The sequence below is a fragment of the Adiantum capillus-veneris genome, chromosome 5 (genome assembly GCF_014529385.1).
Source record: "Adiantum capillus-veneris isolate H3 chromosome 5, ASM1452938v2, whole genome shotgun sequence".
In the NCBI taxonomy this organism is placed as follows: domain Eukaryota; kingdom Viridiplantae; phylum Streptophyta; class Polypodiopsida; order Polypodiales; family Pteridaceae; genus Adiantum; species Adiantum capillus-veneris.
This window is the reverse complement of record NC_140935.1, coordinates 50,964,434-50,992,065: the sequence shown is the minus strand read 5'-3', so window position 1 is coordinate 50,992,065 and position 27,632 is coordinate 50,964,434. Positions and strand designations below refer to the sequence as shown.

The 27,632-nt window shown below is 41.4% G+C and overlaps 1 protein-coding gene across 2 annotated transcripts in view; it reads left to right on the top strand.

The window, feature by feature from the left end:
- LOC147457294 (brefeldin A-inhibited guanine nucleotide-exchange protein 2-like) overlaps positions 1-5,703 on the top strand; it is a 29,628-nt gene extending 23,925 nt beyond the window's left edge. For both annotated transcript variants that reach the window (XM_086512223.1, XM_086512222.1), the window contains 5 exons: positions 1,439-1,947; positions 2,058-2,379; positions 2,508-2,856; positions 3,043-3,707; positions 4,972-5,703. In XM_086512223.1, coding sequence (XP_086368349.1) covers positions 1,439-1,947; positions 2,058-2,379; positions 2,508-2,856; positions 3,043-3,707; positions 4,972-5,598 — 2,472 coding nt within the window. In that variant the 3' untranslated portion in view covers positions 5,599-5,703. The remainder of the gene's footprint in view (positions 1-1,438; positions 1,948-2,057; positions 2,380-2,507; positions 2,857-3,042; positions 3,708-4,971) is intronic.
- The last annotated feature ends 21,929 nt before the right edge of the window (positions 5,704-27,632 follow it).

The window sequence follows — 27,632 nt, the reverse complement described above, 5'->3', positions numbered from 1 at the left end:
GATATTGCTTAAGGACGTTAGGATGATTTCATTCACCCAATTTGGTGAGTTGTGGGTAAACGTTTGAACTTCAGTAGAAGCTTTAGTGTCACAAGGCCACTTCTTGTAGCTCGATCCTTATGAAGAGGGGTTGTTATGGCTTAATGATTTTCTTTGTGTCTTCGGCCTCTAGAGGTTTTTCAGTCTCTGGTACTATTCAGTCTCTGCCACTGCCCCGTAGTATGCCACTGCCCCGTCTACTACGAGATATGTGGCCGCTTCCACTGCTTGTTCAGAGAGGACCACTCTCCAGAGTCATGCGGTACGAGGATCAGAGATGCTTGGGTTTGTTTTTGCTCGAGCTGCGTAGACACAGAGAGAGCCTGATGAGAGGAGAGATCAGCCAGTCTCAGAGACGGATCATAGACTTCTTTAGAGCAGACACTGGACACCCGGAGGAGCTGCTACCACAGGAGAGCTCGCCGCCTCACATTGGAGGCACACTGATCGACCGAGCGACTGAGCTAGGGAGATCCAGACGCCCACGACTGCGGAGGACCACACAGCATCTACGGAGGTTGCATCAGAGGATTCGGATCACTTTGGCCCAGCATGCACGACGCCCGGTCAGGCTATTGACCATGGAGGAGATTGATGAGATCTGCCAGCGACCGATGCTGGATCTTTTGTGATCTGTGATTTAGCTATCCCACCTATTTGCTTAGATCACACCTAGCTGTTTCAGATTCCATAGCATTTTATTATGTCATTTTATTTTGTCATTTTTGTTACTCTGACTTTGTATCAGATCCACCACATTGTAACTTTCTGATCTCATAGGTCATTCTGGCCTTCTGAAGACGTTAATATAACATTTCATTTCATTTCATTTCTCTCTCTCTCTCTCTCTCTCTCTCTCTCTCTCTCTCTCTCTCTTCACGTACATGTAGTCTCCGGGGGGAGGGGCCAAAATCCCTTCCCCCATCATAATAGTATAGATAGATATATGGAATGCATTATATATGTTTTTATTGGCAAGGAAGTTCAAGCCTGTGGCATACTTCATTTATTTTCTTGATCACTTCATCCAAAGTATTTTTCAGACAGCTTTGAGAAAGATTTTGCTTGGCCTGAACATTGCTTCGACTTGCTTTGTAAAATTTCACCTTCTTTAAAAGCCAAATGCCTCCGTGCTGGGCTCTGGTCATTTAAGAAGCACCAGGAAAAACCGCCTTCAAATGAACTGTTGGATCCAAAAGTTATCCAATTGATTTTGTGCCTATGAATGAGAAATTTTAATAAAATAGCTATATCCAAAATAGCCAAATTACTTACGCATACATGGTTGCAATATGCTTTTAAGCACATTGAATTATTTTGGCAGTGATTCTTGTGCAGTTTTTTTTTGGGCATGATGTTTATGCCTTTACATTAAATCCTTCAACTTTATACTCTGCAGGCAATCATTGCAATTGCAGAGGAAGATGGTAACTACTTACAGGATGCTTGGGAGCATATTTTGACCTGTGTCTCACGATTTGAGCATTTGCATCTTTTGGGTGAGGGTGCTCCTCCTGATGCAACATTCTTTGCAGCACCACAAAATGAGTCAGAAAAGTCTAAGCAGGGGTTGAAGTCCCCAGTACTTCCTGTACTCCGAAGAAAAGGCCCTGGCCGCCTTCAGTATGCTGCTGCTGCTGCTCGGAGAGGGTCATATGACAGTGCGGGTGTGGGGGGCCATGCTTCTGGAGTCGTTACTACAGAACAAATGAACAATCTTGTAACCAACTTGAACATGCTAGAGCAAATTGGAAGTTTTGAAATGAATCGAATATTTACACGAAGTCAAAATCTCAACAGTGAAGCTATAGTTGATTTTGTAAAAGCATTATGTAAGGTCTCCATGGAGGAACTTCGATCTCCTACTGATCCCCGGGTCTTCAGTCTTACAAAGATTGTGGAAATCGCGTATGAGACGTTGAACTCATTTGTTACTTTCCGATAGTGTTTCTGTCTCCAACTAGAAGCAGCAGCTTCTCCATGTCCTCACCTGTTCTTTTGTTTGATTGTTTGCACAGGCATTACAATATGAACAGAATCAGGCTGGTCTGGTCGTCAATTTGGCATGTGCTCTCAGAATTTTTTATTAGTGTTGGCTGCTCTGAAAATCTTTCCATTGCCATATTTGCAATGGATTCTCTCAGGCAATTGGCAATGAAGTTTCTGGAACGAGAAGAGCTTGCTAACTATAACTTTCAAAACGAGTTCATGAAACCCTTTGTGATTGTTATGCGGAAAAGCAGTGCTGTTGAGATAAGGGAGCTTATTATCCGCTGTGTATCTCAGATGGTCTTATCCAGAGTAAACAATGTGAAGTCTGGATGGAAAATTATGTTCATGGTAACCCCTTTTTTGCTCACAGAACGAATACAAATTTTTTACATCCACTGTAGGTAGAGGTAGACTATTTGAGTAAAATGGCTAATATGTGAGGAAATTTAAGCACTGTTACTCACTTTTTCATGTAGGTATTCACGACGGCAGCAACAGATGACCACAAAAGCATTGTGTTGCTGGCCTTTGAAACGATTGAGAAGGTTGTCAGGGAGTACTTTCCCTATATTACAGAAACTGAGACAACTACTTTTACAGACTGTGTGAATTGCCTGATTGCATTCACAAACAGCAGGTTTAACCAAGATGTCAGTCTTAATGCTATCGCTTTCTTGCGATTTTGTGCATTGAAATTGGCTGAAGGGGAACTTGGTGCTGCTGGGAAAAATAAAGACAAAGACAAAGATAAGCCTTTGAAGTCAGAAACACCTACTTTCACAGACAAGGATGACCATCTTTATTTTTGGTTTCCTCTTCTTGTTGGTGAGTAATTATTTTCTAAACAATGCTAAACATTGAATGTGGGCCTGGCTTTTGTTATATACGTGTATGAACGAGTTTATGTATGTACTATGCATATGTGTTAATTTTAAGCACAAGATATGTGTGCGTGTATCTTTCTGTCTCTGCCTTTTGTTGTGTGAGAGAGGCTAACAAACTATTTAACAGGGTTGTCGGAGTTGAGTTTTGATCCTCGTCCAGACATACGGAAGAGTGCTTTGGATATCTTATTCGATACTTTACGCTTCCATGGGCATTTGTTCTCCCTTGGATTATGGGAGCGTGTCTTTGATTCTGTCCTCTTCCCTATTTTTGATTCTGTCAGGAGAGCAATGGATCCTCCTATTGAAAGATCCGAATCAGAGGATCTTGAGCAAACTGAAGTAGAGGTGGATGCTTGGTTGTATGAGACATGCACACTAGCTTTGCAACTGGTGGTTGATCTTTTTGTAAAGTTTTATGGTGTTGTCAACCCGCTTGTTGGCAAGATTCTGCACTTACTAACGGGTTTTATTAAGAGATCTCATCAAAGTCTAGCTGCAATAGGTGTAGCAGCATTTGTTCGCTTGATAAGCAATGCAGGGGCCCTTTTCTCAGATGAGAAGTGGTTAGAAGTTCTTTCAGCTCTGAAGGAAGCTGCAATAGAGACATTACCTGATGTGAAAAAGGTTGTGGAAAGTGCAGAGGCACAAGCGGCACGAACTATGCAGCAACATGGACTAAAGACTGGCTACGCAGAAAGAAACGACAGCATGGAGAACTTCCGTAACAGACTGCATTATACTGTGTCTGATATCAAGTCACGTATAGCTGTGCAGTTACTTCTTGTCCAGGTAAATTTTTTGCATCCTCCTGCCAGGTTGTGCTTCGTTGAGGTCTCACTATGGTTGTTCACTTTTGTTGCAAGAAAGAAAAATGTGCTTTCTCATGTAGCTTCCTGAAGCTTTTGTTGGCATAGCGAGGTATTTCAAAGAGATTTGAGTGATATGAGATCAAAGCAGTAATGTTGTCGAGTAGCTGCTCAGAGAACCTAGTTCAAATCCTAACCACATCCCATTAAAATTATCACCTGTTTTCCCACTGAGTGTGGTCCTTCTCAAACACCCCATCTCGACTCTTGAGTATCCTCTTTGCCTCAGGTGGTTGTAGAGTCTACTGCTTTACAATCAACTTCTTGAGTATCCTCTTTGCCTCAGCGTTGTTGTAGAGTGCAAAGTACACACTTGTTGCTCCTGGAGCCTCCAGCTTGGTCTTGTGGAATCTCTGGAATATGTGCATAACAGAAACACTCAAGAGTTTTAAATGAAAAACTGAAGGGTCTTACCGCTGAGTAGTCTTCTTGAGGTGTTATACCCCTTAAATCCCTTGTGTAGCTTTTGTTGAACCAGTTTATATGAGCAACAGCTTATCCATGTGGCTTCCATGTATGTGTTCCAATAACTAGGGTTGACATGTCTGAGCATCCGGTGCAGTGGTGCTAGTGCTGTCCGGTGTTAGTATGGTAGGGAATGGACCAAGCCAAAGCCAGTACGACACGTACTATGAAAGAAAGAGAGTCTATAAAAGAGCTTAGGATGCCTAAGTTGGAAGGCCCAAATGGCATCGTTGCTGCACGTGAGGCTCAAACTTTGGTCTGCGCCCTTGAGCCTTGTGCCTTGCCCATGGGTGATGTGGCAATAGTGGCTTAAAGGACCCAAATTTGCCCAAAACAACAGCCGATCAGTTGACAGTCAAACTGACTGGATGCCTAAATGTCCATAAACGACTGGATGGGTCGGACTCAAGGATCCGCGCCCTTGAGCCTTGTGCCTTGCCCATGGGTGATGTGGCAATAGTGGCCTAAAGGACCCAAATTTGCCCAAAACAACAGCCGATCAGTTGACAGTCAAACTGACTGGATGCCTAAATGTCCATAAATGACTGGATGGGTCGGACTCAAGGATCCGTCTGCCTGATGTGGACAACCTTGCCAATAACATCGAAGGAATTACTGAAACACAAATGCATTCTTGCATGTACACCATTTGGCAGTCAAGTGCTTTCAATTTATGTGCCTTAATAAGGATATTTATATTGTTGTGCATGTGTTTATTGCAGGCTGCAAACGAAATCTACAATATGCATGGAGGCAGGCTGACAGCCAGCCATACCATGTGTCTACTAGATATGTTGCATGACATGGCAGTGCATGCACACAAAGTGAACGGCAATTTTCAGCTTCGCTCAAAATTGCAGAAGCTACAGTCGGTCACTCAGTTCACAGATCCTCCATTGCTTCGGCTGGAAAGTGAATCCTATCAGATATATCTGACCCTGCTACAGCGATTACCGCTAGATAAGCCAGATCTTGCGAAAGACGTGGAGGTTGAAAGTAGGCTAGTAGAGCTTTGTGAAGAGGTTCTACAGGTGTATTTAAACACGGCTACAGCAGGTCCTTATCATAGTCTGCATCTAACAGAACAGCCTGCAACTGGAAGTGGTTGGAAAATCCCAATAGGTTCTTCAAGGAGACGAGAATTAGCATCTCGAGGTCCTTTGGTCGTGGCTACTTTGCAAGCGATCAGCGGGCTAAAAGACGACACTGTTGAAAAATACTTAAAACAATTCTTTCCTCTCCTTGCAAGCTTGATCAGCTGTGAACATGGTTCAGGAGATGTTCTACTAGCTTTAAGCAATATGTTTAGTACTTGGATTGGTCCTATTGTACTGCGGGGAAAATGTTGAGAGCTCTGATCTTTTGCAGATCTTACCATTTTTGTAGAAATTATTAGAAATCAAAAGCTAACTGTATATTGGGCACTAATCAATCAATTATTTCATTGTTGTTTATCAACCTTCTCAAGGATCGAGTGTTGACCACGAGTACTATGAAGCTGGACCATAGCTAGCACAGTATTGTTTTCTGTCACAAGAAATTTATGGTGCGTTCTATCTTATTATTTACGCCAAATCTTCAGGTAGAACTTGCATGTTTCAATTTTGTAACCTTTTCTTTACGGAAATAAACTGCAGCGCAGTGAAATGATCAGCGAATGACGGTCTTAACGAATGATCAATGAATGACGCTCTTAACGCATTGTAAATGAATGTAAACAATGAAAATTCATCCATGCACGTAGCATTCTCTGTTGTTCATAAAGACATATAGGGTGTTGAGATTTTCCATGTGGAAGTAGCTCTCATGCAAGCAATAAAAAATAATTTATCCCCTCTTGTATAGAAGAGTGGATCCTTATAGTGATATCAAGATGGTCTCGTCGACGTTTTGAGTTTTACAAAATGCTCCTAGGACCATTTTGTTTTTGGAGGATGTCCCGATGTCTCTCCAAGAAGGAAGGAAGATGCTAAATCAAAAGAGTTAGATATGGGTCTTTGTACTTCGTACACACTCGAATGACACAAAAAGAAGCTTAAAAAGCTAGGGATGGGACCACTTCTCCCCTCAATGATATGAAGTGGGGCATCAACTTGGGACAATTGACACTGAAAAAAATGCGCAATTGGATTAGTAGAAGTCGCTTAAAGAAATGCTGCTTGTTAGTGATTGATGCCATGTTGGAGAGAGTACATTGAGCTAGGGAACGAAAGAGCAAAAGCGGGAAATTGTAGAAGCTCAGGTTGAAGCCAAAGAAGTAGTTAAGTGGAGACGACAATCAGATGAGGTAGAATGTTAGCCCCTACATAAGACCTTGGTTGATTCAAGAGCTATGAGGTGTTAAAGCAATTCAAAGATGTCAATCTAAGTGAAGAGGAGATTGGACTGCTCAAAGTGCCACAAACCTCTTGATATTCAAGGACATGGCACCCTAGGTGTGAATCCATTGTAGTTGTAAAAGCCTTATTTCTATATCCCAGAGCCTTTCCACTATGTATTGACTCATTAAGCATAGAACCATTTGATAAATTGGCTCTTTGAATTTACTCTCTACTACTGATCTATATTCACTTTTGATGAGAGCAGCGGCCTTCAGAGCAAAGGTCCTCTACAAAGGAGGATGTAATATGTCCATCAGAAAGGGACAAAAATTCATCTTTACAAAAGGTGCAAGAGAGGATGTAGTGGCATAAAAAAAAACTGGCCAACGCTGACAAAGATACAAGCATATGAAATCTTTTTGCTTCATGTATTGTCATTAAGCTAACGCTAAAATTTTGTTATGCATGCCATGGACCATAAAAAATTCACATTCAATTTCTAGACAGGTAGTCCACAAGGAATTCAATCAAATTTTAGGTATGTCCAAGATTTTTTATGTAAAGGATAGTGGGACTAGACACTACCCGGGTACCTTTTATGAATTGTTCATATCACTCTTGTGGTCGAGCTACATCTTGTTGGGATTCTGCTTGCTGTTGTTAATTCCTCCGATGTTGTGAACCGATCATTGTCATCCATCTTCTTTCGAAGACAATTGTCGTCATGATAGCCATGTTGTATGTAAGCTAACCCTATTGCATGCATGTGTTGTATGGGGGTCATTTGTTGTTGCGATAGCCATGTTGATGGTTGGCTGGTCATATCGTGTCCACCCATAGTTCTCGAAGGGGGTGGATTGTCATGATAGCAACCATTGTTGTAGAGTGAGTCATTGTTGCCCCAAGTTTGTCTTAAGGGGGTGTAGTTGTTGGTTCTACGCCCAAGCTTGGACACTCTAGTTGTGAATCCACTATAGTTGTAAAAGCCTTAGAAAGTCTTAAAACCCTAATAACAATCTCTTTTTGTGTCAAGTAACTTTTGTCTTCTTTTCATTGCATCACCTCTATGCACCATAACCTTTCTACATAAACAACTCCATATATTGCCTCATGGAAAACAATACTTGTATGTTAATTGTGACAATTGCAAACCCCTCCGTCAAAATCCTTTTGACCAACAACCTCAAGACCCCTACTCTACACAAAACAATTTATTCTACATGCACTGACCGAGTTGTATAATGGAAATGGCCTATTCCTATTAACTTTGAGAGTAGCAAAAATTAGAGAGAGTACTTTTGAGAAATTACTTTGTGAGCATAGCGGGTGAACTTAATTGATGGTAACAACATAAACATAGCATTAAGCTAACTTGGCATGAACAATACTTTTGCAAGAGAGAGAGAGAGAGTTTAGAGAACATTGAGGACTGGATTTATGTGGAGCTGGCCGCCCCTCCAATAGGCATTTGTATTATGGTTTCTCCCATCAAGAGAGACTTGTTACAATACAATATTTGTGTTCCTTGTGACCTAGGTGATGCTATGAAGATGGAAAGCTTCATGCATCATGAGCATAACATAAACTTTGCAGAAAGCATTAAGTATCCCACGCCTCAGCCCCAAGGCCTCAAACACCTTCGAATGTGGAGAGAGCTAGCGGGGAATGAGGGTAGGAAACAGGGCTGGAAATTGCAGGGCACCCTTGCTCTTCCTAGGGAAGGGGAACTTTTATGGTTGCCAGTCCCATGGGAAGGGTAATCTTGTGGTCCAACCTTCACGATGCAGCGTTAAAAATTTTCCACCCTTCCAATCTAAACACAATAAGGTTGTGATTGCGAATCTTGGCATTATAGAATCTTGATTGCAAATGTGTTGTCCTAGTACAATCAAACATAAAAAATGAGATGTAGACGGTGGGCTGATGTTGTTGCATTGGGAGGTCGGGACCAATCAATTTAAATGCAGGCAAACTATTCTTGAAACAAAAAACGCAATGCCAATTCATATGCCAGGTATCAAAGAGGTAAAACTTTTGCGAAGATTTAGATGGGCTATTTAGCAATAGTGGTTGTCCGCCAAGGACAAAAACGCACCATCCGTTGATTGCATGCATAGAAGGCAGATTGGCTATCACACTTTATACTAAATAGTGGCTCCCAATGAGTATCTCCAATCGCTTCGAGTTGAGCGCACAACAGTGCATTAGTGAAAAATCTCAAGTTTGCAAAAGCACAGTAGACTCGAGAGCAAATGAAATTTTAGGCAATTATCATAAACCTCCTAAGCCCAAGCTCAGAAGTAGTGATGTGTAGCCCCATTATCAGTCCAAGTAATATATGATAGAAATGTAGTATTCTGAATAACAAAAAAGGAAAGTCTCAATAAGGGACTCTCCACTCTCGACTCTAGAGTCGACACCCAATTTCCAAAGTGGGCACCTAGTTGTACATGTTGAATAGTGGCTAGCATGAAGTAACCCCTGCAGGGCAATTTGGGAGCTTGCCCTTCCTGGGGAAGGTTTACTATGCAAGGACCGTTCATTGAGGAAGGGATACTTGACCAACATGCTCTTCTGAGTGAAGGGCTTACAAATTTTTGCCATGCATGTGCAGGGCAAAACGCCTCGGGAAGGGCGGGCAGGGTTGCAATTTCCGGCCCTGGTAGGAAAGAGGAAGAAGAAACATTTCATAGGAGAAAGAATTAGTTCCTCACTTATCATCACTCTTCTTGCTAACATACATAATAGCAAGTAATGAAGATGGAGAAGATGGAAAGCTTAAGCATTGAAGCATGGCTCTTGGTTGGATTTGCATTTCATAGGCTCTCAACTTCTCTACTTGCTTGGAGAAGGATATAGAGCTTTTGCACTTGCACTTCACACAATGAGAGTGTGTGTGAGTGTGTATGGGAGAGTATACCCCCGAAGCATATCCCTAGCTTCCTTGGTCGACCCTCCCTTGTAGCTCATGCTTGAAGCACATTGGACCCCTCTAGGCCTAGCCAATCACAAACAGGAGGCATTACAAGTAAGAAGGGTAGTTTTGGGACAAGTGTCCCCCTTTCCCCTTTGAGAGAGAAGACTTGATAAATGCTAAAACAATTGATTATATTAACTAATTTATGATTGGACCCCTTGGGTGGCCAATTAATAGGCTTTAGGCACACGATGAGGGCAGCATGAGGAGGAGCTTGACAAGTGTCCCTTTTGCTTTCTTTGTACTAAGCTTGCCCTGTGTGAGTGTGTGTGTATGTGTGTTCTCTCTCATCCCCCCTCTTGTGGGGCTCACCCTCTTCTTGTAGGGATTGATGATTGCCTTTTTGATAGCTTAAACCCCTCAAGCTTGGGCCGGGTTCCCACCTCAAGTACAACCCTAACATCTCAAGCATGACAAGCACCTCAAGCATCTCAGTCATCAAGCACCTCAAGCACCTTAGTCATCAAGCACGAGAAGCACCTCAAGCACCTTAAGCTTGGGCCGGGTTCCCACCACAAACTCAACCCTAGCTTACTTAAGGTCAAAGGATTTTTACACTAACCTTTGGAGGTCTTTAATGAAGCTAACCCTAAGGTCTTTAAGCTCCATTAGCTAACTTGCTCTTTGACAGATAATCTCTCATTTGAGCCCCTTTACCATTGGCCCCGTGTCTATGATAGATCTGAAAGCACATGTCTATATTCTAACCCTTGTTTCCGTTTATTCTCCCACATTAAATGATCAGTTTAATATGAGAAAATCATTTGGGTTGGTTATATATTAGTTTTTATAATATTTTTACCTCTCTCTTGAAATCATAGTCGTCCTCAACTATGAGGTAGAAGAGATAAAGCCTTAGTCATTAATCAATCTTTCTTAGTGGGTAGAGGATCCCTTTTTACCCTACAACACCTTTCCAAGATGGATGACTAATCCATTTGGTGCTTGGGAGACATAGCTGCCGCAAGCATCTCTGCTCTTTAGTCCATTTCATTCTCCCAAGTAGAGTGAAAAATTCTACTTGGTGTTTGAGAGACGTTATCATCACAAACATGATTCTAAACATGCATATTATTTAAATTTGTGCACAATAAAAGGAGAACTAGTCTTATAAGATAAAATCATTGATCATTTAAAAGAAAGTTGTACATTTGCTACTCTAATGTAGCATTGTAAGCATCGACAGGTTCATACTATCCTTAAGCTGTATTCCTTGCATCCATCTAGCATCTTCAAAAGGATAATTTTTGAACTTAATAAGATACCGTTGGATAATCTTACCATGTCGTAGTACCTTGTCTTCATGCCAAAGGATAGCTTCGGATTGTAGCACCTCTTCTTGGTCTTCAATTTTGAGAGGGTCTTCAATAATTGGTTCACTTGGTGGCTCTCCTTTGTAGGGCTTAAGTAGGCTGACATGAAAAACATTGTGTATGAGCCAATGGTTGGGCCATTTGAGTTGATAAGCAATCTCATTGATGGGCTTTAAGATTTGGAAAAGACCATAGTATCTTTTTGCTAGCTTAGCATAATACTTTTGATGGCCCGTAGGATTTTTGCCCGTCGTTTGCCTCAATCAAGCCTTAGAAGACTTAAGCAAGACCCAATCATTTTCTTTGAATGTTAAGGACCTTTTGTGCTTGTCAGCATCAACTTTTTACCTTTGTTGAGAGATGGATATATCCTTCTTAATCTTTTGAAAAGATTCTTGTAGGTCATGGCTATCCTCATCGACAACGAAGATCTTTCCTTGTACTTTAAGTAACAAGGGACTTTTATGTCTTCCTCAATGATTTCGAAAGGTGCTTTTCTCGTAGAAGCATGTACAATATTATTGTACGCATACTCTACAAGAGGTAAGTACTTTTCTCATTATGAGCATTGATCTACTTCGGTAACATAAGTCTTTAGTAGATCGAGTATTGTAAGATTGGCTATCTCACTTTGACCAACCTGGTTGTGGGTGATAGGCTGAAGAGAAATTCAATCTTGTACCTAGATTTTCAAAGAGACCTTTCCATAAACTACTGGTCATTCTAGGATCTCTATCTGACACGATGGATGTTGATAATCCATGGTGTTTGAAAATCTGTGATATGAAGAGAGTTGCCATTTGGTGTGCCTTAATAGTGTTTTTGACAGGAATAAAGTGTGCTTGCTTGCTAAACCTGTCGACTATTGTCCATATTCCCGTATTCCCATGGATAGACTTGGACAATCCAAAGATGAAATCCATGGATATACTCTCCTATGGTGAATTTGGGATAGGCAATGGATGGAGTAATCCAGGTTGCTTCCCGCTATCATACTTAGTCTTTTGGCATACTACACATTTTGAAAGATACTCTTGTATGTCCACTTTCATGATAGGCCAATAGAAATACGTTTCTACTCCTCAGAGAGTAGGTTGAGTGCCTCTATTCCCCGCATAGGGAGGAGCATGGGATTCATACATGACTTTCTCACGAAGGGAATGGGTAACACATGGCCTACGGCCGTGGAGAAGATAGCCATCCTGCAAGGTGAATGGTTCCTCTTTCTTCCCCAAAGCAAGGACTAACATTATGTCTCTATAGTTAGGGTCAATAGCATACTCATCTATCAAGATAGATCATTTATGAGTAGCTATAGACATTGCCCACCTCATTTGTTTGTCGGACAGGCTTTGTTTGTGGTCATGAAGTACTTGAGACTTTGGTGGTCGATTTGTAGACTAAATGGAGTCTCCAATAAATAGTGCTTCCATGTGTCTAGGACATGTAGAAAAGCCAAAAGCTCTTTCTCATAAATGCCTAAAGACTTGTTTGTCCGTATTGAGCCTTCAGTTCTCATATGCTATGGCATACCCTTCCTGAAGCAAGACTGCTCCAAGGCAATCACCACAAGCATCACATTGGACCTCAAATGGATTTGAGAGATCCGGAAGCATGAGGACTGGTTGGGAGGTAAGATTCTCTTTGAGCTTGTCAAAAGAATTTTGCTCCTTAGCAGTCCATAAATACTTAACATTCTTCTTTGTTAAGTCATGTAACGGTCCTGCTATTTGAGAGAATTTTGCTATGAAGTGTCTATAGTATGCACATATACAAATAAAGCTTCTTAGCTCATGTAGATTCCTTGAATTAGGCCATGCTTTTATCACCTCTAACTTTGATGGATCCATTCGGATACCATCTTGAGAGATAATATGACCTAAGTATTGAATCTCTTGAAGGAAAAATTCACTTTTCTTTTGGTTGAGAAAAAGCTTGTTCTCCCTCAATGCTTGAAAAATCACTTGGAGATGTTTCATGTGTTCCTCCAAAGGCTTGGAGTAGATGATGATATCATCAAAGAATACTCCAGTGAATTTTTGGTAGGGTCTAAAGATCTTCTCCATTAGATGATTGAACATGGCTGGTGCATTAGTCAAGCCAAAAGGCATGACTAGATACTCATAAAGGCCAAACGTTGTACGAAACTTGGTCTTTAGAATATCACCATCCACTTTTAAGGTCAATCCTATTGAAGTAGGTAGAGCCTTGTAGCTTATCAAATAGATCTTCTACCCGAGGCACGAGAAATCTATTTTTGATAATGATATGGTTTAGTGCTCGATAGCCCACACATGTACGGTATGTACCATCTTTATTTTGCACTAAAAGGACTGGAAAACAGAAGGGAGAGGAGCTAAGCCTCACCATCCCTTTGTCAACCAATTCTTGTACTTGCCTCATGATCTCCTCTTGTTGAGCTTGAGAAACTCGATAAAGAGGCTTGTTAGGTGGTGAGCTTCTTGGTAGGAGCTCAATTTGATGGTCATCATCCCCTCGTTTTGAAGACAAATCCATAGGGATATCATCGATGAACACATCTTGGAATCCTTTAAAAAAATTAGACAAGTCTAACTCTTCTTGATTCTCACCATTTACATTTGATGAAACATTAGGATCTTTTAGAGACTGAAAAAAATCATGTACGCAAAAATTGAGCTCTTCATTGATCTATCAAAAGCAGGAGGATTTACAAGTGGTATAGTGCGACCAAACTCACTAGCATCTATATACATGTTCTTTTCCCTATAGGTGAAGTAGATCCCCCTTTCAGGGAACTTCATGTTGGCAGCCATGCGGTTGAACCATGGTTCCCCTAGGATAGCATCCTCATGTTGGAGAGGAGAGATGAAAAAGTCTTCTTTGTCGACATAGCTTTGGACATGGAACCTCAACTTCCCAATCAAGGGAGTAATGGAGGCTCGCCGTCCCTTGAAAGCAGTGTCAGCCGTTACAACATCTCCCATCTCGAAAGCTTGAATGTCCAACTTGGTGGCCAACGTCATTGACATGAAGTTGTGAGTAGAGCCAGGTTCAAACAAGATAAAGGGATCATTCTCCCTTACCTTTTCCCAAGCATAGGAGAGAGGTGCACCTTTGCAACGAGCATCCTCTTTTGGAGCGTCAATGGTGGAAGCTCTAGGAGTCTCATTGCGCGCATTTTTCTTGGGGCAAGAACGATAGCCATGTCCTTGCTCCCCACACTTAAAACACTTATGGTCCTTGCGAAAAGCTTCAAGATCTTTAGGAGAGAGTTTTTTTAAACCTTTGTAAGCTCCCTTTTCCTTGGACCGATTGTTGTTGTTGTTGTTGTTGTTGGAATTGCCTCTTGGGAAGAATTTTGGGGATTGCTTTTCCCCTTTGCATCATTTTTGTCTTTGTTTTCCATGGGCTTGATATTCTGTCTAGCCCCTTGTTGGAAATTGATGCGTGAAGCAACCATAGTGTTGTGGATTACTTCGGTGATAGAACCATGCCGCTGACAGTTGACATACTCCACCATCTCTTCAGGTAACCTCGCACAAAACTGTTGCTTTTGCTCGACAAAGTTTATCTTTTGGAAGACAATAGACTTGAGATGTAAATCCCAAAACTTGTGTACATATTTGTGGATAGACTCATGAGAGAGAAGCTTCAAAATGCGCCATTCGGTGAGCACTTTGTCCTTTGCATCACTTGCAAGGAATTGCTTCATGATGGAGACCCGTAGAGTTTTCCATGTCTTTGGGACTTCACCGTTGCCACAAAGGCTAGCCCACCATTGACAAGCCGATTTCTGGAAGTGCATAGCTACATAGCATAGCTTGGAGGACTCCGTGAAGCCCTCGTCTCCAAAGGTTGTATTAAATTGCTGGATGAAGGACTTTGTCGGTAGCACCAAAGGTTCCCTCATAGGTAAGAAAAGAGATACTCTTTCCTCCCTCCTTGAACTTCTTGAGCTTTTGTGACCTTCGCCATGCAATGTGATTTACGATGTCCTCCCCTCTTGTATTCTCTAGGATAATAGCCATAGTTTCATCGAAAGAGGAGGCAGGTGAAGAAGAAGGAGAAGAGGGTGACCTCTTTCTTGCCCTTTTCTTCCTTTGTTTCCTCTCTTCCCTTTCGGAGTGACAGGGAGAAGGACTGTGGGTTGAATGTTTCCTCTTGGGAGGAGTTGGCGACCGTCTAGACCGCCATCTTCGTGGAACCACATCTTCAGAGGAACTTAAAGTTTCATTGCTTTCTTGCTCTTTGGATTCCTCCTCTTGTATGGGAGAGAGTCTTCTTTTGGGGGTCTCTTCAAGAGGCCTCCTAAGCTCTCTCTCCTCTTGGAGAGGTAGCGTAATCCCATAAGTGCGAAGTTGTTGTGTAACTTTGGCTTGCAAAGTAGGGTTGTTGCAACCTAGTGACAAGATAATTGACAAAACATGGGGGCATCATCATTAGCACCTTCATGTGAAAAATAAAAGCTATCAATGTTCATTCTACTCTCTTGGTTATCGTCAATCATGTTAATTAAACTTATGTGTTTACTTAGTGTATGCTTTGGCAATTCAAAACCTTAGTTGCTACTCCTCTTAGCCTTTGAAAATTGGTGCTTAAGTATCTACACCCACGGCTCAAAGTGGCTAATTATAGAGAGTAGTGGAGTGGGTCTAATATCGCAGAATTACCGAGGGCTAGCTCCTTTCGGAATTCTTATGGCTCAATAATGGTAAAGCCGTAGGTAAGTCTAAAACAACCCCATTATTAATTCCAAAGCTCTCGAGGTGTGCATCATATCCCACATAATGGGCTCAACAAGACCGATAATAGATCCAAGTCCCACTTACCCTAATATAATTAACAAAATCAACCATTTATAGGCTACTTAAGGACCTCTCTTCTTAAGCAAGAAAAGAGAAACCAAATGCTTTGATAACAATGTAATGAAAATGGCCTATTAACTTTGAGAGTAGCGGAAATTAGAGATAGTACTTTTGAGAAATTACTTTGTGAGCATAGCGGGTGAACTTAATTGATGGTAGCAACATAAACATAGCATTTAGTTAACTTGGCATGAACAATAATTTTGTAAGAGAGATAGTTTAGAGAACTTGACAACATGTGAGGACCAGATTTACGTGGATCCGGTCTCCCCTCCAATAGGCATTTGCATTATGGTTTCTACCATCAAGAGAGACTTGTTACAATACAATCTTTGTGTTTGTTGTGACCTAGGTCATGCAATGAAGATGGAAAGCTTCATGCATCACGAGCATAACATAAGCTTTGCGGAAAGCATTAACTATCCCAAGCCTCAGTCCCAAGGCCTCAAAAACCATCGAAGGTGGAGAGAGCTAGCAGAGCATGAGGGTAGGGAAGAGGAAGAAAACACATTTTATAGGAGAAATAATTAGTTCTTCACTTATTATCACTCTTCTTGCTAGCATACATAATAGCATCGTATGAAGATGGAGAATATGACAAGCTTAAGCATTGAAGCATGCCTCTTGGTTGGATTTGCATTCCATAGCGAAGAGTGTTGGTGTAGGCTCTCAACTTCTCTACTTGCTTGGAGAAGGAGATGGAGCTCTTGTACTTTTTATTTTACACAATGAGAGTGTCTGTGAGTGTGTTTGGAAGAGTATACCCCCCAAGCATACCCCTAGCTTCCTTGGTCGACCCCCCCTTGTAGCTCATGCTTGAATATCATTGGACCCCTCCATGCCTAGCCAATCACAAGCAAGAGGCATTACAAGTACTAGGGGTAGGCTTGGGACAAGTGTCCCCCTTTCCCCTTTGAGAGAGAGGACTTGGTAAATGCTAAAAAAATTAATTAAATTAACTAATTTATCATTGGACCCCTTGGGTGGCCAACCAATAGGCTTTAGGCACACCATGAGGGCAACATGAGGAGGAACTTGACAAGTGTCCCTTTTGCCTTCTTTGTACCAAGCTTGCCTTGTGTGAGTGTGTGTGTTCTCTCTCATTCCCCCTGCTGTAGGGCTTGCCCCCTCCTTGTAGGGATTGATGATTGAATTTTTGACCCTCAAGCCCCTCAACCTTGGGCCCGGTTCTCACCACAAGCTTGGCCCTTAAGCCCCTCAAGCTTGGGCCGGGTTCCCACCTCAAGTACAGCCTAGCATCTCAAGCATGACAAGCACCTCAAGCATCTCAGTCACCAAGCACCTCAAGCACCGTAGTCATCAAGCACGACAAGCACCTCGAGCACCTTAAGCTTGGGGGCTCCCACCTCAAGCTCAGCCCTAGCTTACTTAAGCTCAAAGGATTTTTACACTAACCTTTGGAGGTCTTTAATGAAGCTAACCCTAAGGTCTTTAAGCTCCATTAGCCAACTTGCTCTTTGACAGATCATCTCTCATTTGGGCCCCTTTACCATTGGCCCCGTGTCAAGATAGACCTAAAAGCACATGCCTATATTCTAACCCTTGTTCCTATTTATTCTCCCACATTAAATGGTCAGTTTAATATGAGAAAATCATTTGGGTTGGTTAGCTATTAGTTTTTATGACAAGTTGCATGATAGGGCCACACCACATGGCTTTGCATAGACACGACTTTTTGATCCCGTGCACAATAACGACCCTTAGTCGTCCACCAGTCTATTGGGTGTCCAACATTTGATCATGATGAGTGTTTGGAGTGGCATGTGGTTATTCTTTGGTTTGATCTAGAGTTTGCTTTGCCAATAGGTTCTAGACTATTTGAAGCTTGAAAATTCTGGTTGCCAAATCTTACAAAAAATTAGTTTAGTGGTGGAATTTCAGAATCAAATGAATCCCATGACTCAATAACTTGTGCTGCAAGTTTCTCTGGGCCTGAACAATATAGCTTAATCTTTGAACCATTAGAAACACTAGGTAACAATAATCCACACAAGCCTTTGAGCCTTACTATTCCATTAGAGAAGACCTAGTTGACCTTATAAGGTCGAGACCATGCAATCTTCAGATTTTCTTTCTTGGGTCCTAACTTAGACTGATATAGTAGAACTAAATATCCTTCTAAAATTCATGCATTTGCAATTTTCTATCATGCCAACGCTTCCTTCTTTGCTGTACAACCTCTTGTTCTAGTATCACTCTTTGTTTGATTTCATCCACTTCAATAGATCCTCCCGTCTCTTCGTCAAATTAGTGTTATAATCCTCCAGAACTCCCAGATTGAGTATGCACCTCAATAATGATCTACATTTTTGTTTGCATGGACACACAACTTCTTAAGACCCCATCAATACCTAACCAATAAAGAAATCCTGCAATCATTGTAAATTTCAAATTCCTAAGTATAAGGGCTTTGCAACCAGTAGTCTGGTAAACCCATCAATGATCTACATTTTTGTTTGCATGGACACACACCTTCTTAAGACCCCATGAATGCCTAACCAATAAATAAATCTTGCAATCATTGTAAATTTCAAATTCCTAAGTATAAGGGCGTTTTGCAACCAGTAGTCTGGTAAACCCCCATACGACAAGAAATTATAAACTTCTAGATCTGGTTGTTCTTTAGTCATTTCTTGAATAACTAAGGATCTAGTGGCTCATCTTTTAATGATGTAGATGAAATCCCTTCAATGCTTCTGGATAGAAAGTCAGCACCACAATGGGTCTTGCCAAACTTACAAAATATTTTAAACTCAAATTCCAATAAAAACATAATCCATGTGATCAATCTTCCCTATATGGCCAATGTTTATCAGATATAACAAAGCCTGATGATCCAGGTAGAAGGAAATAAATTTTTCATCAAAATATGTGTGAATTTAGTAGCACTGAAGACCATTCCTAGTGCTTCCCTCTCTAAAGCCGAATATCCCCTAAGTTGCATTGTAGTTTATACAATGTATATATAATACGTCGTAATTGGACATGTTATAGAACACCTTATATTAAAAAAATTTATTATACAGTGCCACAACAACAAAAACATCATCTCGCACAATTTTCTAACAGTTTGATCAAAATATAGTTTGAACAAACTATATCTTTTGATCAAGATATTAGTTCGATCAACTAATATTTGATTAAGATTCATAATTCTATATAGGAGGCACCCGTGTTGGAAATAGGGTTAGAGGGAAACACACACAACTTGGAGAAGATGAAGAAGCTCAAGGCACACAACAAAGAGTGTATTCCTTAGTGCACAAATGAAAGATAAGTTAGCCCTAGAATGATGGGTCTATATACAATGCACGGGGAAAAAACCTCCTAATGAGAGAAAAAATGCGCCGGTGGTCCTAACTGTGTTCACACACATCATTACCACATATGTATGGTAACAAATCCCTGCTGGGGGTGATGCAATGAACGAGAGATGGTATATAGAGTATAGGGAAGTGCCATGACTTGAGGACATGATCAGTCCACAAAGGGGAGTAAGCCCAAAGCTTTGCAGAGAGCTTCGAACTCCTCACGAGACAATGCTTTTGTGAAAAGATCTGCAAGGTTTTCCTGTGTCGGCACATAAGCCAAGTTGATCTCTTCAGCTGAGGGTCTCTCTCTGACATAGTGGTAATGCACTTCAATGTGCTTTGTGCGAGCATGAAAAATAGGGTTCCTCACAACTACCAATTTGCTCTGACTGTCACTGTAGATGATGTTGGCAGTGTCTTGTCCAACACCCAAATAAACCATAAGGCGTCTGAGCCATACACACTCAACCATAGCAACCATAGCTATGAAGACTATTTTGTACACAACTTCACACAACTGGAAGTGACCACATTAGGTTGCTTCTTGCTCAACCATGCTATGCATGAACTCTCGAGTATGAAACAAAACCACTTGTGGACACTCATGTGTCATAACAACCAGCCCAATTTGAGTCAGAGAAAGCATGTAAATATGGTGGTAATGATCCCCCTTAGGATAAAACAACCCAAGATGTAAAGTGCCACTCAAGTAGCGAAAGATCCTCTTGACATCCTGCCAATGCTTAGACCCTGGGCTATGCATAAATTTGCTAACCTGTGAGACTACACACTAAATATCTAGCCTCATATTGCATACATAAATCTACTAACTTGTGAGACTACACACTAAATATCTAGCCTCATATGGCATACATAAACAAGGCATTCAACAACAGTTTGATAAAGAGTGACATTGGCAGGATCACCAGCATCATGAAGACTCAATTTTAAACGTGTTTCCATGGGAGTATCAATAGGTTTGTAGTCCTCAACTCCAAAATTACACAACAATGTTTCTATGTAGCTTGTTTGGCACAAGTCAATACCACCATCACACTACTTAAGATGTATGCCCAAGTAATGATGTAACAGCCCCAAGTCTTTCATCTTGAAAGTAGCATTCAAATCAGCATTAAATTCAGCAATATGTGTCTCATTTGGTCCCGCGATCAACAAATCGTCCACATAGAGAACAATGATAAGAAATACATCACCTCATGCTTTCCATATGAAGTGCTTTCTGATGGACTATTACGAAGGCCTTGTTTAACCAAATGAGTGTCTACTTTCTCATACCAAGCATGAGGAGACTGCTTCAACCCATTCAAAGACTTTTTACATTCACACACTTTATCTTCTCATCCTTTATGACAAAACTTCGAGGCTAGTTACATTATTAAACTTCCTCAAATATATCACCATTCAAGAAAGTAGTACCAATGTCTGATTGATATACATCCCATCCAAAGTGAGCTACCAATTCACATAGAAAATGCGTAGTAATCATACAACAAGTGGGAGCAAAAGTCTCTTCATAATCTATACCTTTCTGTTCTGCATAACCTTTTGTAACAAGGTGAGCCGTATGGCAATCAATCTCACCATTTGGCTTACCTTTCAACTTGTAAACCCACTTTGTACTAATGGCCTTTTTGCCAGGAGACAAATCACATAAAGTCCATGTGTCATTTTCTTAAGTGTATCAAATTTTGGTAGCCATCCAATTTTTTGAATTTTGTGCTTTGTCATAATAACTATTATCTAATTATCCTAAATGATTTTCTCATGTTAAACTGATCACTTAATATGGGGAAGTGCCAGGGGAGAAAAAGCTAGAATATTGGTTAAGCTGGCAGACCGGACATAGTAGGGATCTAAAGGAGGGAAAATAGGGATCAAAAGGGGGGGCCATCTGCAGAAGAGCTATGTGCAACATGGGCTCCAAAGACCTTAGGGTTCAGCCCATTAAGAATTCCAAAATGATAAGGTTCCAAAATTCAAAGGTTATGTCCAATGGTCAAAGGCTTAGGAAAGTGGATGCTTTCAGTGTGTCCCAAAAAGTCTTCACAAACTCCTACATAGGAGGGGGCGAGCCCAAGAAGTAGGGGATGAGAGATAAACCCAGACACACACACACACACACACTCACAAGCTTCCTTTGTACACAAGGGGAAAGAGGGACACATGTCAGCTTTCTAGGCCAGATGCCCACAAGGTGTACTCAAATCCTATTGGATGGCCATGGAGGTGGACCAATGAAAATTAGGCTAGAGTAAATCTAGTTTAATTAATCTAAAAACACTTAATTAAAGAACCAATAGGATTTAAGCTCTCTAGAAAACTATTGGACAGTCTCCTAAGGGGTCCAATGAGCATCAACAGCCCAATGGCTTGCCTGATTCCTATTGGCCAAGAGACAAAGGGGTCCAATGAGAGTTTAATTGAATTTAATAATTACCTAAATCTCTCACAAAAGGGGAAAGGGGGACACATGTCAGAAGGCTATCACTTATGCTCCTGAAATCCTATTGGCTAAGCCTAGGAGGTCCAATGAGGTGCTAGCAAGATCAAATAGCAAGAGGGGTTGACCAAGAGAGAGACGGGGCTGATTTTCCTAAGGCAATTATCCACACACACTCACACAAGCTCATGTGTAGCGTAAGAAGACTCTCTCTCTCTCTCTCTCTCTCTCTCTCTCTCTCTCTCTTCTCAAGCTTTAATGGAAAGCTTATCACCTACTCCAAGCTTGTGAGAAGGGAGGCCTACACCAACAACTCTTGACTTTGTGATGCAAATCCAACCAAGAGCCAAGCTTCAATGCATGCTCATCTCCTCTACCATGCTATTACTAAGCTAATCTATGATAATATGAGTGATTATGTGAGGAGATGTACATCTTTCTCGTAAGACTACTCCTTCTTCCTCTCAATCTACTCTCATACCCCGCTAGCTCTCACCAACTTCGAAGGTGTGTGAGGTCTTGGGTCTGAGACTGTGAGGGAATGGATGTTGTGTTTGATAAGTGTTTTGCTTAGTGCTTGAAGTTTCCATCTTCATTGCACTAGCTAGTATTGAAGGAACACAAAGAATTGTATTGTAAAATGTCTCCCTTGATGGGAGAAACCATAATACAAAGCGTTTTGGAGGGGGAACCGGCTCCATGCAAATCCGGTCCTCAACTGTTATCAATTGCTTAATTTCTCTCTCTTTTGAAGTATTTTTCATGCTATCTAACTAGGTGTTATGCTTTTTGTTGCTCTCTCCACCCAAGCACTCTATATATTCTCATTAGGAACCTATTCTAATGAAATGCTCACCATGTTCATGCTTTTTTTCGCTACACACAAGTTACTAGGCCATTAAGTGTTACATTGGTATTAGAGCACAAGGTTTATCTTTTCTTGCTCAAGAAGGGAGGTCCTCAAGCTAGCTATAAATGGTTGGTATTATTAATTGCATGTGAGTAAGTAGAATATGGATTTTTCAGCCTTGCAGTGCGCCCGCCTTTGTGCAGTTAACGGGGCAGCACTGTCGAGAGCTATGGTCTTAATAGTGGAGTCCTACGGGGCTTGCCTATGGCTTAACCACTATTGAGCTATGAGAAGCTTGATAGGAGCCGGTGTTGTTTTGGCTTTAAACGACCCTCTCTTCTATTTCTTGCAATTAAAGGTATTGGAGCCACGGGTACAGAGGCTTGAGTGCTTTTTCTGAAGGGGTAAAGAGGAGTAGCAACTAGGGCTTGAAGCGCCAAAGTACACCTAAAAAGTTTACACCTAGAATTTGTTAGAATGGCTGACAATACTAAAGAGAGTGAAATTAATGTTGATAACTTTGATTTTGCTAATGAGCAGGCTACTAATGATGCCCCGATGCTTGTTAACTATCTTGTTTCTAGGCTTCAACAAGCCATGGGCAATCCATCACTCCAAAGTGAAGTGCAACGATAGCTTCATGCTCATGGGATTCTCCAAGCTCCCCACCATGACGAGAGAGCACCTAGGAAGCCTCCTTGAGAGACTTCCAAAAGAGGCCTCTCTCCGATTCGGGAAGAAGAAGAGGATCCTTATGAAGGGCTCAAAAAGTTGCTTCTTGATGATGCATCTCCTTCTCAAAGGAGAAGTCAAGAGCCCCCACTGAAGGAACGAGAAAGAAGTGAGTCTCCTGCCACCTCGGCAGAAATGGCTCCACGAAGACGGTGGGCTAAACGCTCTCCATCACCTCCAAAACGGAGAAGACCATCACATACTTCTCCACACCCTACTTCAAAGAGGGATGACAAAAAGCAAGAGAAGAAAAAGGCGAGAAAGAGGACACCCTCTTCTCCATCTTCTTCATCCTCTTCCTCTTATGAAAGTGATGGTGAAGACAAAGAAGATCAAGGCAAGAAAAAGGCGAGAAAGAGGTCACCCTCTTCTCCATCTTCCTCAAATTCTTCACCTTCTGAAGAAAGTGATGGTGCAAACTTTGAACCATAAAAAAGAAGAGGCCATAGGAAATCCTATGCCACATGGAAGAGGTCGTCCAAGCTCAAGAAGGTCAAAGAGGGAGGGAAGAGCATCTCTTTCCTTACCTACAATGGCACCTTTGGTGGACAAAGTCTTGACCTTTATCCAATAGTTTGTGGGGCGTTTGGAGATGAGGGCTTCACGGAGTCCTCTAAGCTACACCATGTAGCTATGCACTTTCAAAAGTCCACTAGACAATGGTGGTCTAGCCTACGGGTCAACGGTGAAGCTCCATGAATATGGAAAGCTTTAAGAGCTTCCATTATGAAGCAGTTTTTGGCCACCGATGCCAAAGACAAAGTACTCACTGAATGGTGAAGCTTGAAGCTCTCTCCCTATGAATCCATTCACAAATACGTAGACAAGTTTTGGGACTTACAACTCAAAGCCACTGTCTGCAAGAAGTTGGATTTTGGAGAGAAAAAGCAACAATTTTGTGCGGTCTTAAGTGAAGAAATGGCGGAGTATGTCAACCACGCACCATATCGGCGGTTATACACCATACTATGGTGGCTTCTTGAATCAATTTCAAAACGGGGGCTGAAAGAAATTTTAAGCCCACAGAAAACAAGGGTTCTAATGAGCCTAAGGGGAAGGACAATGTCCAAAAGTCTCCTAAGGGCAACTCCAACAAAGCTAAGGAGAAGGGAGTTTACAAAGGTAAAAACAAACTCTCTTCTGAAGAGCTTGAGCATTATAGCAAGGATAATCTCCGTTTCAAGTGCGGTGAGCAAGGGCATGCGTACCGTGCTTGTCCCCAAAAGAACACCTGCCATGATCCTCCTAGGGCTACCTTGGTCGAAATCCAAGAGGAGGAAACTCACCCCAAAGGATATCCTCTATGCCATGCTTGGGGAAAGGTAAGAGAACATGATGCTTTTATTCTCTTTGACCTTGGTTCTACTCACAGTTTCATATCCACAGAGTTGGCCACCAAGCTAGGCATACAGGCTTACGAGATGGGAGATTTCCTACCTGCAGACGGTGGTTTCAAGGGGCAAGAAGCTTCAGTCACTCCCTTAATCGGAAAATTGAGGCTCCATGTCCAAAGCTATGTGGGACAAAGAGGACTTCTTTATCTCTCCTCTCAAGCATGAGGATGTAATCCTAGGGGCACAATGGTTTGATCGCATGGCTGGCAATGTTAAATTCCTTGAAAGGAGAATCTCCTTTAGGTTCAGGGAAAAAGATATATACATAGATGCTATGGAAATGGGTAACACCATACCCATTGTACATATGCAAGCTTTCAATAAATCAATAAAGAGCTCTATTTTCGTGTACATGTTTTTTGTTAAAGACTCTCAAAATGAACCTAATGTTTTAGCAAAACAAAATATACACAATCAAAAGGAATTAGAGTTATCCAATTTTCTCAAGGGGTTTCAAGATGTCTTCATTGACGGCATCCCTTGTGAGCTACCTCCTAAACGAGGCAATGATGACCATGCAATTGAACTTCCTCCAGGAAGTTCACCGATTAACAAACCTCCTTATAGAGTTTCTCAAGCTCAACAAGAGGAGATTATGCTGCAAGTGCATGAGTTAATTGAGAAGGGCATGGTTAGGCCTAGCTCATCTCCATTTTGTTCTCTTGTGCTACTAGTGCAAAAGAAAGACGGCACATATCACATGTGTGTCGACTATAGAGCACTAAATAGGATCACTATTAAGAATAGGTTTCCCGTTTCACGGCTAGAAGACGTATTTGATAAGATACAAGGGTTCACCTACTTCAGTAGGATTGACCTAAAAGTGGCTATCATCAAATAAGGATAGTTGATCAAGACATTGTAAAGACCGCATTTCACACTACGTTCGGTCTTTACGAACACATTGTCATGCCTTTTGGCTTGACCAATGCACCAACCACATTCAACCGCTTGATGGAAAAGCTCACCGAACCTTTACTGGGGTGTTTTTTGATGATATCATCATCTACTCTAATTCATTAGACGAACACAAGCAACACCTCCAAGTAATATTTCAAGTTTTAAGAGAGAATAAACTTTATGTTAATCGACAGAAAAGTGAATTTTTCTTACAAGAGATTCAATATTTAGGTCACATTATCTATCAAGATGGCATCCAAATGGATCCATCAAAGTTAGAGGTAATAAAAGGATGGCCTAAACCAATGAATCTTCAAGAAGTAAGAAGCTTTATAGGTATGTGTGCATACTATACACGCTACATAGAAAAGTTCTCACTAATAGCAGGACTATCACATGACCTAACAAAGAAAAACGTTAGGTACACATGGTCTGCCAAGGAGAACAATGCTTTAAAAAAGCTTAAAGAAAATCTTATCTCTCAACCTGTGCTTACACTACTGGCTCTCTTAAAGCCATTTGAGGTCCAATGTGATGCTTGTGGTGATTGCCTTGGAGCTGCTTTGCTCCAAGAAGGGCACGCCATAGGCTATGAAAGTCGAAGGCTCGACCCTTTTGAGCAAGCTCTGGGCATATATGAAAAGGAACTCCTTGCAGTTCTACATGCCTTAGACTCATGGAAGCACTAATTATTGGGGACTCCATTCATTCTACGAACGGATCACCAAAGTCTTAAGTACTTCATGATGCAGACCAAGCTTCCCAACAAACAAATGAGGTGGACAAATTTCCTTTTGCAATTTCATTTTCATATTGCTCACATTATTGGCAAGCATAATGAAGTAGCCAATGCACTCTCAAGACGGCCGAGAGTGAATGCGGTTTCCATAGCAACTAACAATGATCTATCTTCTATGATAGATGAGTATGCTATTGATCCCGATTTTAGAGATGTGATTTCAGCCCTTGCATTAGGGAAGAAAGAGGAACCATTTACTATACAAGATGGCTATCTTCTCTATGGCAATAGACTATGCGTTACTAGCCCACTACGTGAGAAATTAATGTACAAATCTCATGCTCCTCCCTATGCATAGCATAGAGGGATTTAGTCTACCCTAAAAGGGATTGAAACATATTTCTATTGGCCTACCATGAAAGCAAACATACAAGAGTATGTTTCTAAATGTGTGGTATGCCAAAAGACAAAGTTTGATAGAGGGAAGCAACATGGATTGCTTCAACCTTTTCCAATCCCTAATTCACCATGGGAGAGCATATCCATGGATTTTATCTTTGGATTGCCTAAGTCTATCCATGGGAATACACGAATATGGACAATAGTGGACATGTTTAGTAAACAAGCTCATTTTATACCTGTCAAAAAGACTATCAAAGCCCATCAAATGGCAACCCTCTTCATTTCACAAATCTTCAAGTACATAGCGTCCGATAGAGATCCTAGAATGACCAGTAATTTTTGGAAGGGTCTCTTTGAGAATTTAGGAACAAGGCTCAACTTCTCTTTGGCCTATCACCCGCAAATGGATGGCCAAAGTGAAATAGCCAACCTAACAATTCTCGATCTACTAAAAGCCTATGTAATGGAAGTAAATCAAAGATCTCAATGGGAGAAGTACTTACCCTTAATGGAGTATGCCTACAATAACATTGTACATACTTCCACGAGAAAAGCACCTCTTGAGGTAATTGAGGGAAGATCAAAAAGTCCCCTGCTACTTAAGGTACACGGGAAGATCTTCGATGCAGATGAGTATAGCCGAGACCTACAAGAATCTTTCCAAAAGATTAAGGATGCTATCTGTATCTCACAGCAAAGGCAAAAGGCTGCTGTTGACAATCATAGAAGAGCCCAATATTTTAAAGAAAACGATTGGGTCTTACTCAAATTTCCCAAGGCTTGATTAAGGCACATGACGGGCAAGAATCCTACGGGACACCAAAAGTACTATACTAAGTTAGCAAAAAGGTACTATGGTCCCTTCCAGATTCGTAGGCCAATCAATGAGATGGCCTATGTACTCAAGTTTCCCAACCATTGGCTCATACACAATGCTTTTCATGTGAGATTACTAAAGCCTTACAAAGGACAGCCACCTCAAGAACCAACTATTGAAGACCCACCGGAGATTGAGGACCAAGAAGAGGTGATGCAGCCCGAGTCCATCCTCCGACATGAAGACAAGGTACTAAGAGGTGGTAAGACTATCCGATGATATCTTATTAAGTTTAAGA